Source organism: Chelon labrosus, assembly GCF_963514085.1.
Source record: "Chelon labrosus genome assembly, chromosome: 15".
Taxonomy (NCBI): Eukaryota; Metazoa; Chordata; class Actinopteri; order Mugiliformes; family Mugilidae; genus Chelon; species Chelon labrosus.
In genome coordinates, this window is record NC_140348.1 from 18,207,603 (window position 1) to 18,220,374 (window position 12,772).

Below are 12,772 nucleotides of genomic sequence, written 5' to 3' on the forward strand. Positions count from 1 at the left end.
ATGGGCGTTCACATGCATCACCTCTGACGCCTGCCGCTGCTTTGTTTTGTTTTTATCACACAATTACAGTGTTAAGGTTTTTCTCAAGGTTGTTTTTGCTGTGTCAAGTCCCTGTCACATCTGAGGATGTCTGATGGACGATGCGTGCCGACTTGCTCAGGTGTTATTGAAAAATGTATGTAGCTGAATTAATTGAGCGTTTTCAGAAGTTCACATGAAGCTGTCACCGAAGTGATTTCTACATGAGTGGATGGAATCTGATTTGTTTAGGCTGGTCAGGAAATATATAAAAGGCGAGTTTCTCAATACAGGTTTAGAAGTGAGAGATCGTTAATTGCGTCTGTGGAATAACTCCACAGACGTTAATTTGTAGCTTTCTGTCCATAAATCAATTCAAACTGCAGTCAAACCTCCACCGTGTGGTGGAAATATGAGGTTAATGTGTGCGTGTGATCTGAATTCCACTGAGCTTATTATCAGCTTTTTATTTCGCTCTGATATTGTGGATCAGATTTCATTATACTGTCAATACAAAGGCAACACTACCACAAGCGGACCCTCTCATTACTTGTGGTTTTTCAAAGAAGACCAAAGCTAGTATAAATATCAGTACAGCAAGGGTTGAATTCATCAGACACAACTACAGTCGATGTTATCTGTAAAAGTAAACAGATATCTCCAGCCAAGGTTGTACAGCCTGTGGGCTGTGTTAGTGGAGAGACTTGCTCTTGCTTACTGTTGTTCAGTTGTCATATTGTTTTCAGGTTCTTCATCCGTTTGTCCCATTCTCGTGAACAAGATTTCTCAGGGACACCTCGAGGAAATTGCTTCAAATCTGGCACAAACATTTGCTTGGATTTGCTTGGATGGACAGATAAAATATCCAAGGTCACCAAAGCCTCACAAAATACGTTTTTTTTGCTGTAACTCAAGAATACATATACTAAGTATAACAATATGTCACTCAGATGATGAATATGAGTCCACCCTTCTCACTTCATTGTATTGTGATTATGGTATAGACTGTAGAAAAACATGAACACCACGACTGCTCTTCAAAAGTGAAGCCAAAGCATGTGGAGCTCCCCCTGGTGGCTGGCTGCAGTATAGGTCATAAGCCACTCTACAAGCCAGCTACATGTTAGTAGATGGGTCAAACTAAAACACTAAAGTGCATGTCAAATAATTATATTTTTTTTCCCAAGGATGGTTTCTGTCATTTTAAGCGGTTAATATAATGCTGGGGTATGTTTAATTGTCCATATTTCTGAGAAGTTTCAGTTATTTGATTGAGTCTGACATGGATGTACTGTAAATTGCGGATAACTGTGGATATGAAGTGGTGAATCTGCTTTTGTTGTCCCTGTTTGAATTTCATTACTCTTGTTTTCTAAGCATCTATGCATAGCCTTGTGCATTCATCAGTTTGTCGGAGGAGTGTGAGTAGGCTTTAATACCTGGCGACAATAGCGCATTATCCATGACTAACTGAGACAGCAAAATGTCTTTTTTATGTAATATGGTTATGGGATGTCTTCATATCACATTGTTTCATACATGTGTGGTTGTCCCTTGCATTATAAGCAGCCAATATAAGACTGTGGAAACAGTATATAATTTATGTATGTGCAAATGCCAGGGCAGCTGTAATTTACAGTAGCATATTGGTGTTGCACTGAATACTTGTAGTCCCCTAGTAGACCAGCCTACCTCTTTGTGTGCCTTCCTTTACATTCCAGCGTTTCAATTTCTTGTTATTAAACCACCTTTTTGAGCTATCTTTTCTCATTTATTCTGACAACTTCCCAACAGGCACCCAGGAGGCAATGATATTAATGCAACACATTTCTCTTTCTTTTGTCTCCGCAGGAAAAGAAGAGTATGTCGCAACCTTCAAAGGATCTGAGTTCTTCTGCTACGACTTGTCCTTGAACCCGATTCAAAGCAGCAGTGATGAAATCACATTGTCATTCAAAACCCTGCAGAGGAATGGACTGATGCTGCACACGGGCAAATCAGCTGATTACGTCAACCTGGCGCTGAAAAATGGGGCTGTGTCCCTCGTCATTAATTTGGGGTCTGGAGCCTTTGAAGCTCTTGTGGAGCCAGTCAATGGGAAATTTAATGACAATGATTGGCATGATGTCAAAGTAACAAGGAATCTACGTCAGGTAACAGTACAGAGGGTGATGCGAAAACTCAGTAAACAAATTAAAACAAATGCACTTAAATCATTACCATCATACAACACATTCTTTTTTCCAGACACCGTAATTGGACTGCAAAATTGAATCATGGTGGTTTATGGTGGAGACTAAAAACAGAACCACAATGGAGCAGGGACATCTAGATTTGAATCAAGATCATCTATTGAGTTACAGTTTACGGAAACAAACACACAAACAAAGACATTTGCGCTCTTTGATATGTTTGACAGGAAATAATAACATTTTAGAAATGAACACCTGGTGTATTACTTATGTGTACTTAAGTGTCTCACAGTTAAGTCCCCTTCCTAGCATATTTTTCTGAGTAGTAATATTAGCGGAGTTATTGCTATTTCCGGAGGCACCACTGTTGCAGGATTAATTCATGAGTTAGCTCTGTGTCCCTGTTGCATCTAAAAGCATTCAAAGGAATGAGAACATTTTCTTTCTTTGGATTGTTGGACGAACTAAAACAAAACATAAACATAAAGTATAACATTATGCCCTCATGCTTCGAAGTTCTAGCACAGGGAAATCCCATCATTTTCTGTGAAAATGCTGTTTAGTAGACATCAATAACACTGGTCATGCTAGATTTTATCATGAAGAAACAGTACAAAACAACCCCTTCAGCTTTACACATGAGCAAACCGTCCACCTGAGAAGGAAGAAGCCACAGAGGTCAGTGAATGTTTGTGTACTACTGATGTGCCAGCACTAAATAAAGTCTGGATGCAGCTGCCACATTGCTAGTGGCGGACCGTCCTTGGACATGACCCAGTCTGTCAGACCTATGAGCAATATGAAGAGATGAAAGGAGTGTTGAGGAACACATCAACATGTTGTCTGTGATTTAAGAATTGGCTCCCCTTTCTTAGCTGATGTAATTCTCTGAGTCAGGTGTTGGCTAGCTAAATTCAGCCACTATGAGGGCAAGATCTTGATCACTGCTTCTGTTTCTTCAACCTGGCGGCCATTAGAATACAACGCAGAGTTTCCTCCAACACTCCAGGGCTGCATCGGCAACAGGTGGAAGACTGAGTTGGCGACTTGGTATTTGGGATCTAACCCCAGGTGTAGAAACAACTCCTACAGGTGTTTCATGACACCCAAATGTTAACAGGCTGCATGACAGCTAGACTTAGTAAATCCTACTTAATCATGTCCAGAATCACTTTCCATCTGGGTAAAGTGCGTCTGGACCATAGCCCAGGTCCACTTCATGGTACACTTCAATAGGTGCCGACTCATCCGGATGACATGAAAACATACCCTCCCTGGGAGCTTACACTTGCAGTTTCCTTTTTGGAACAAATATATAGTTTCAGGATAATACCAGCGAGCAAATCTGGAAGAATTCCCACTATTAAGGAGACAAAATCAGCAAGTCAAATCCAAGAATGGTCTCATATCCCAGGAGACAAAGAAGTAGCCAAGAAGTCTTCCTCTGGCACCTAAAGACAGCTATTTTGAGTCATCAAGTGTGTAGCCAAAGGCTTCCAGGCCAGTGCAGTCCATGATCTGTTTCAGGCCAATTCTGGCCAAGTTAAGCGTAATTGGTGTGCAGACAATCTATCCACTATCTGGACAACCACACAGAAATGTGGTTTGTTTGTGGTAGCAGCAGTTCTAGAATAAGGTTGAATGTCCATCACTGGTGCCAAGATAGATGCCCTTGAAGTCACGGGAGAGAAATTCCACTACTGGATGGTGGATGGCATACTAATATACTAATCAAGTCAGTGCAAATGCAAATAGGTAGTTAATACAGTAAACCCAGGTGAACAGGAGGTTTTTGCTCATAGAAACACGTTTTACTCATAGAAACTCATAGAAACGCAAAAGCTAGGTGAAGAAGATCTTGCGTCAAAGAGCTTGCTAGCTTTAGCATGTTTAGTTGGTGAACATACTAGCATGTAATGACAATTTCCAAAGGGCTTCCTGAGCTATTTTTGTCAAGTTTTCAAATATGTGCATCGGTCATGTAGACCTGTATAAACTATGCATCAACATAAGATTTTCAAAATAGTTTACAGGCAAGTACAACTTCAAACTCTAGATTTGTTCCTGCTCATTTAGTGGGAAATGTTTATCTTCACCTCAGCACCAGAGCTACTCCTTTTGCATAATCAGCAAATTGATTATTGGCAAACCTAAGGATTTGGCCAGCTTGAACATTCACTGCATTCAAAGTGAGAAAGAAAAGCAAGCATATTGAATGCATGCACTGCGGGGGAATCAAAACTGCCATCCTCCTCATTCTGTGTCAGGGTCTTCTTTGCTTTGTCTCATTGCAGTAAAGTGATCCTAAAGTTCATCAATAAGACCAAACGGAGGTAAAGTATTGAATGAGCGCTGGAAAGTCTTCAACACCGGATTGGTCTAAAGCCTAAGCACAAAAGAAGGCAAATAATAATACCAATAAAAACAACAACGCTTAAAAATGGTCTTGAACTTGGGATTGTCTTAATGAGGGTCAACTGATGTTCTTTAGGCATTCTTTCTTATAAACCATTTGATGTCTGTCAATCACAACCTTTTGTAAGGACTTGGGTAAGAAAGTTATTTTCTCTGCTACACAGTGGTCTGGTCACATAAAGAAAATGGTGCAAAAACACCACGAGGAACTCAGGGAGTCACTGGTTGAGCTCTAGCACCTCTTATTGAGCATTCTTGTTATTTCCTTGGTCTGCTTTTTTCTTGTTAAACTTATTTTGCCCTTTTTTCTCTATGTTACTAACATGCTTTGGAAACTAACTAACATCATTCATGGAATGTGTCATTCTACTAACCAGTATGGTTTTTTGCCGTTTAACAATGTACTAACAGTATTGACCATCATATATTATTTGAGTAACAATCGTTATTCTGTTCACAGTTTTTAATTTCCTTTCTCCCCCCTTTTCCACAAAGCACTCAGGCATTGGACACGCTATGGTAAACAAACTACATTGTTCGGTAGATATCATTCTAATTGTTTCTTAGTTTGGGTTTGCCGTGTGTTTCTTTTCTTTCTTTTTTACTGTAGACGTCATTTACAAAAAAAGGGAAATTGCGGTTGGTACACTTCTGCTTACTTTTCGAATCCTTTTTTAATTTCGTAGTTCATTCATTCGTTTCTTCCTCTTTATTTCACCTGTTTCCTGTCCAATTCTGTTTGATCCACCTTTTTAGGAGCATCATTTCGAGCCTTTTGCATCAAGCTGTGGTTAATAATGAGGACCTTCTCCTGTCGGGCTGGCCTGATGCTCTTTGGCTCAGCCAGTTGTATCCCCATTCACTTTGCATGGCATGCACTGAGACTACCTGTTGCAAATGTCACTCTGCCCATTTGTCAACGTGACTGTGAAAGTTGAGCTATGTTTGTAACTTACTTCTCTGGTGCTTTTTTATTTCCATGTGTGGTTTTGTAGTGTCCACAAGCTTTTGCATGCATCTGACACTGTGGCGAGTGTCAAAATACTGATTTTGAATCCCGGTCAAGAAGTTGGGAACATTTTCTTTTTGTATGATCAAACACAAAAAGAAAAGACAAATGCATGCAGGTTTTTTTTTCCTCTATTACCCTCAGTCACTGTCATACTAAAAGGTGATTGTGCTATTCATAGCATGTGCTCCTTTTCTAACCAAGTGGCACGTTCTGATTTATTTTGTAGAATTGGTGGACGTACTAATAAGGAATAACAGTTGAACTAACCTGGATAACATTTTACTAACACCATTTTTGTGTCTGCTAAAGTACTTTTAAGTTGCAGTAGGGGCAATACTAACACTGTAGTATGGGCAGATCACTAACTCTCTAACTAGAATAGCATTCCTTTGAAGGCTTGCAGTCTTCCAACTAATCAAACTGGACAAAATAATAAGAACAAAACAAGAAAAAAGTCAATGAAAACAGACATGAAAATGGGTTTCGGAATAAACAAGCTTATAGGGAAGTCAATCTTAGACGACAAGAAAGAGAGGCAATGACACTGCAGTCTATAGGCTGTCTGAGTATAGCGTGTCCTTTCCCTGTGCTTTGTTGTCTAGGTAACAATATCCGTGGATGGGATTCTGACCACCACGGGATATACACAAGAGGACTACACCATGCTAGGCTCTGACGACTTTTTCTATGTTGGCGGGAGTCCTAGCACAGCTGACCTGCCTGGATCTCCAGTTAGCAACAACTTCATGGGCTGCCTCAAGGAGGTAAACACTACTTCTTTCTGTGCGAGCTCTGAGGCTGGTGGGTGTACAGGATATGACTGGCTTCACCTTAGGACTCCAAAACAGGCCTTTCCACCCACACGCTGACCTGTCTCATCCTCAGCACTTTGCTTTAGTTTGCTTCTCCTCTTTTCCTCGCACACTCGACAACTCAAACTTTTTCTGACACTGATTCTTTCCTCTTCAGCCCCGTCGGTGCACATACGTTGCTATACACATATACACGGGCAAACACACAATACACACACACCCACACAAGGTAAATCACACACCCACACATATAGAGCTCTGTCTTGGAGTGGAATTTACCAAAGGCTTCATACAGCTCTGTCAGGTGCACTTCAAAGAGGAGCAATGATCCAGAGATCAGGGAGTTGAATTTTCATGAGCAGTGAGGCAACTGACACACTTAACACATCACTAGTGCTTGAGTATATTCTGTACCAGACTGATATTATCTTAGACCGCCTGTCTAATGACCGACCCTATATGTTTTTGATGTCAGTAGTATGTGTGCTTATACAAAGGCAACTTCAAAGAGCTTCAAAGTGTCTCCTTGAATGTATGAAGAATATACGTCTGTTTGACATATATTCTTTCAAATGATGCACTGAATTCAGCACATGCTGTATTCCGGACGACATGAAGAGTAACGAGCCAGTTGAATCATGGCTTACAGTTGTGTCTTTTGTCAGTTGCCCCTTTACCTATGAGTTGTAGTATTCAAGAAGCATGCATATTGTGTGCACATTATCCCAAGAGATGATGCCAGAGAGCAGAAGGTAATTTCTCTACCAGAGGGGTCATAAGTTATACCTTTCACTGGAAGCTGAACAGTGGCATTTTTTTACGTTTTTATGTTTTTATGTTTTTGCTGGTTAATAGGGATTCTGACCTACGGCATTTACTTCAGAAACCACTGGGGACATATAAAAAAATGATCCATTCATTTATCTTTTAATTTTTATTTTTTTTTAAAAAGAATGTTTTCCCTTTTCCTCTGTGCTCTGCCTTTTATTTTTTTTGTAGCTTCACTTGCACCTTTGGTGTCCTACATATTGTATCTTACCTCAAGCACAAACTGACATCCTTGGTGAACCTCTTGGAGAGGTCTGAAGCAACTCTCTTTAATGAGCAGACAGGGTGTGGACCACATGTCCACATGCCGAGTTCAGCTCATTAGAGGCCTGGTTGTTAAGGGGTCCTACTTAACTACATGTCTCTGGGGTGCTACAGATGTGGTGAAAACAGGATTGGAATAGGTGCACCCCGAGCATGGTCATCCACCCCACTGAGCTACCCCGTTTCTGCTCTTGGCGAGCCCTACCCAAGCGGCTGCTCTCAGTATCCTGAGATCGATGTATTGAACTGCTCAGAAACTTCAAATATGATGCCGAGCTGTGATAGCTCCCAAGAGAAGTGAGACACTCCAAACCCTCCCCCGCTTTTATTTGTTCATGGAGTCATTTAATATTCCTCACTGAGTTTTACCAAACAAATGCAGATGTCAAGACAAAACAAATACGAGACTAAGGTCACATACTGTAAAATCCATAGTTTTCTTTAATCTGCTTGACTTTTAATTTCATTTATGACATTTTAGTACTTGACAAGTGCTATGAATCATCTCATCCAGACTGTTGAATTAAACAAAGCCCTGTCTCAGGTCATCTTCAGAATATATTGTGATAGCGTATGAACAGTGGTGTATGAACAGCATGTGTTGTGGGCCCTGATGGATGTACACAAATGGCTTGTTGCAGTACTTGTGTGCAGATTCCAGTCTGAGCTGCCACGCCTGCCTGTTGGTTCTGATGGCAAAACAAACGGGGGTGCAGTAATAGCTCAGTTGTCACAGGCCTAGTTTGGTGACAAATTAGTGCAGCAGTACTAGTGCAGCACCGGTCATAGCTCAGACCAAAGCTCCTTTGACTCTGAAGGGTGCCCTTTGTCTGGACCATAAAAAATTGATTTAGGTTTATTGGCTGTATCTGTTGCACCTTTGTCTGCATGACTCAAGTCCAGCAGGCACAGATATCATAATTTCTTCCTTAACTCTTTTTCACATTCCTTCTTTATACAAGACATTCTTGTCCAATTACCTTTTAGTCCACCTCTACTTCTATAATCTCTTAAACATTCTTGGCTGCGTGTCATACCTGAGAACGCGCTGTACTTTTTTCCTGAAGCGAAGACAAAGATGTGTGAATAAAAGCTTGCCATTATCTGTTTCCAGATTTCCGTGCAGTTAAATGCACTCTGATACAGTCAGTCACAAATTATTTACAAAGACTTGCCTAATTCTGATGCACCCCTACGAGCTGCGTGTACCTGAACAGTTAGACACAGTAGATCTGACTCAGTGATAAACATAACGCTCCATGCAAATGCAATCCCATCGGAGGTGTCCCCGTTTTCAGGTGAATGCTTAGCATGACAGCAAGTAAAAAGCATGGCTAGTGTTTTCCACAGCTGTAACTCATTTGATTTGGCCCAACGGAAGCAATATAGCCGAACCGTTGCAACTCTTTTGTTATGTAAATACATACGCATGCTTTAGCCATAATGGTGCTATCCATCATTCAATGACCTTATCTACCAATTAGTAGTACTGGAGCAGTGTGGAAGAGATCATTGACTGTGCTTGTGCCCTCTGGGGGTAGCTGTTATTAGTTACTCCTTTATCCTCCTTCTATTGACGTCCTTGTCTTTGCTGTCTTTATGATATTTACTTTGGAAACATATTGGCACATTATATTGAAACACATCAAATGAGTTTCTGTGGCGAATGCGTAATGATCACACTGCAGTTATAATGAAAATCTTTGACATTAACTACGATATAAATTAGTTTCTCATATGGAAACTGGATGTAACCATACAGCTGCACTACCAGATATACTTTCAAATCATTATGGAGATTGGATAATGACAAGGTTGTGGCTGTCTCCGGTTTTTGCAAGACTGTTGCCAATTACAGTAGCACTCATGTTTGATTTCTGTGCAGAAATTAGTGCATCACCCTCTACACAAACTGTGACTATGTTTTAGTCTGTGGGGATGCTGTATGTTCTTATTTCATAAGAAACCTCCTTCTGAATTCAATATGCTTCTAACCGTCCTGGCCTGAGGCATTACATTTTTGGGTTGTCTGTCCGCCCAATCGTCCAGTTGACGTGGACACGATATCCAAGTAACAGCTTGACATGATTTCTTCAATTTGGGCATGAATTGCAACTTTGACATAAGAATAAACTGATTAGACCTTGGTAGTAAAACCTTACTGCGCTCTCATGTGCGTTCCATCCCTGTGAGCAATATCTTCTGAATGGCTCGACCGAATTTCGTCAAACGTCTAATAGGATAACATGATGACGTGATGCCAATTTATATCTAAAGCCTCAAAAGTCAACTTCCCTGCAACATTATAAGGTTCTGCAAAACACCTTTACAAAGTCTTCATTACATACAGTAATATAAGTATGTGCAGACATAAATGTAAATTCAAACTTGTCTAGTTGGCGTATACATACATCTATGAGACGGTAAAACTAATTATGAATATGAAACCAGCAATAAATAATAATGAGTTAGCAAACAGGCCAGTTCATATCTGGGCTATATCATATGGCTGCACAATATGATAACGATTCACATCCCCAATCAAATAAAATTTTAATGGCATGGTTTATTTTTTGTAATGCCCTGCCGCATCTCAAAGGTCGCAGCACTAATGCACTTCATCTGTTTAAGTCCGTTAATAGGAAACGCAGTCCGCTTTCTGAGGATATCAGCTGGTACTAATATGAGGATCTCTGCATAATAATATGTAGATTTCTTGCTTTTCATTTCATCCATTTTCTAAATTCTGTACAGCATACTGAATGTTGCGGTGTGCATTATGTCTAAGCACTCATTGTTTTACTTTTCTTTAGATAGGCATATCCATCATCTGATCACTTTTATTCTAATCACAGACTCCAACTGGGGCCTTAATCAGCATTTTATACCTGCAACACCTGCAATCAAGGCACTAGTTTAGATTTATCACTCTCCATCTCATTTTTCACATACAATCCCAGGAGATACAACCTGATAGAATCCTTTTCTCCACACATTTGTCACAATTGCCTTTTAAATCCGGCTGTCTCTTCCTTCAGCTGACAATGAAGCCAAGAGTCAAAATATATGTCTCACTTATTTACACTTCACCCAGCCAGAGTACACTATGCACTTATTTTGACAGCTTCAGATGGGGAGCAAAGAAAGCAGGGTGATGTGAGTGACATTTGATGCCACGTAGTTTCTTCTCACGCGCAAGTGCAGTTTGACAAAAATGACCAGTGGTGGTGGCATGCAAACCTTGCTTGTGACCGACGGTCCTGTGGTCCTGCAGTTTGATTCTAAATAATAATTATTAGAGCCTAGATTTTTCTTTGTGGTAAAATATACTGTTGTATACATATGTGCTGCTGTAACATTAACTTTCTTTCTCCTCTTTCAATTCAGGTTGTGTACAAAAACAACGATGTGCGACTCGAGCTGTCCAGACTGGCCAAGCAGGGCGATCCCAAGATGAAGATACACGGCACTGTGGCCTTCAAGTGCGAGAATGTGGCCACCCTAGACCCAATCACATTTGAGACGCCTGCGTCTTTTATCATCCTCAACAAGTGGAACGCCAAGAAGACGGGCTCCATCTCCTTTGACTTCCGCACCACCGAGCCCAACGGCCTTCTCCTGTTCAGCCACGGCAAGCCCAAGCAGCAACCAAAGGACTCCAAGAGCCCGCAAACTCTCAAGGTGGACTTCTTTGCCATTGAGATGCTTGATGGCCATCTGTACCTGCTGCTGGACATGGGCTCAGGAACCACAAAGACCAGAGCAGTCAATAAGAAAGTCAATGACGGCGAGTGGTACCATGTTGACTTCCAGCGAGATGGGAGATCAGGTAACTTTCAGGAATGTTAACAATAAGCAATCTTAAGAAAATGAATATGTAATGGGGAAATGTGTGCTCCTGTTGCTACTTCTTCAGAGGCTTCAGGAGCTCAATACCTTGAAAGACACAAAAATACATGCAAATTGACAAAACGCAAGCAAATGAAGAACATATGCAGCACATTTGCATGTGTTATCTTTAGTTGCAGTGTGTTATCCTCCGAGGGCCACTGAATGAATAAATGTTTGCATCTCCGTATATGATCGTGAACACAAATATATTCTGACTGGCTTGCACAGACAGCATTCAGCAGAAACCCAGAGTAGGAGTTCTTGTGTGCACCATCTATAAATTATTTAACTGCAAGTGCGAGCGTGGAGTCACAGTTATATTTTCCATACCAGGGCTGGTGCTGCATCATCGGAACGTAAACATTTCTTAGCACTGGAAGCATGCTTTAAACACGTCTAAACGTTCGGTTTTCTGCTTAAAGTATCTGTTAGTCATATGTTGTTACTCCTGGCAGATATTCGCCACAAAATAAGTTTCAGCCCCTTTCTCACAACGTGTCCTCTATGCCCCGGGTTGCCCCACTCTGGTCCCTGTTGATTTGCTTATCTAAGCAGCAATTTGTTAGTGTGAGCTCAGAGCCAAGGCCTTGCAATGTCATGCTGCAAATTAGATATACCCCTTGACCATGTTTTCCACTCCATCTCAGGAGGTGGAAATTAGATTAACTATTTCATTACCCCCCCAAAGCAGTTGTAAATTGAGCTAGATACAGTGGTAAAATAGTGATAGAACCGACATGCGTGCCCTTTTTTTTACATTTTTTTTTTATAACTGCACATTTGAGTGAATTAATACGTTTTGGCATGTACATTTGTTTTGTAAAATTCAAGAAATGTTCGTACACCATACTTGAGGTGGCAGAATCCAGTGACATGCAGTAATATATCTGATTGAACTCTGTGAAAAAAAGAAATGTGTGGGTGACACATTCTCAAATAACACAACTCTACAACATTAAGGTATGGTGGACTAAACTATAAGACTCACTATCTTGCTGGATTAGATTGTGTTCATTATCTGTCTAGTATCCTCCTATCATCCACCCCCACACACTTGGGTACAGTACACACATGCACACACACACTAACACATGCACACAGAACCTCGAGCTCTCTCGTCAAGCTCTCTCTGCTCACTGTTCTCTGTCTACCCTGCCTAAGTTTCCATGGAAACAGGAGGTGGTCTCTCCCAGGACTGAGACAGTTACTGCACAGTACTGTGCTGAGCTGTGCACTAATGACATTTCAGAATAACTTTTCTTCCTCTCCTCAAGTCTGAGGCGTCAACACTTACGTACTGGTGTAAAGGGGACATGAAAAGGTCTCTGCAACATGATGAC

The 12,772-nt window shown here is 40.9% G+C and overlaps 1 protein-coding gene across 8 annotated transcripts in view; it reads left to right on the plus strand.

Moving 5' to 3' along the window:
- LOC311500118 (neurexin-1a-like) overlaps positions 1-12,772 on the plus strand; it is a gene marked incomplete at its 5' end in the record, with an annotated part of 245,797 nt that overhangs the window by 88,888 nt on the left and 144,137 nt on the right. For 6 of the 8 annotated variants that reach the window (XM_084561318.1, XM_084561319.1, XM_084561321.1 and 3 more), the window contains 4 exons: positions 1,870-2,171; positions 5,121-5,144; positions 6,240-6,401; positions 10,929-11,370. In XM_084561318.1, coding sequence (XP_084417444.1) covers positions 1,870-2,171; positions 5,121-5,144; positions 6,240-6,401; positions 10,929-11,370 — 930 coding nt within the window. The remainder of the gene's footprint in view (positions 1-1,869; positions 2,172-5,120; positions 5,145-6,239; positions 6,402-10,928; positions 11,371-12,772) is intronic. The other 2 variants (XM_084561322.1, XM_084561324.1) reach the window with 1 other exon arrangement.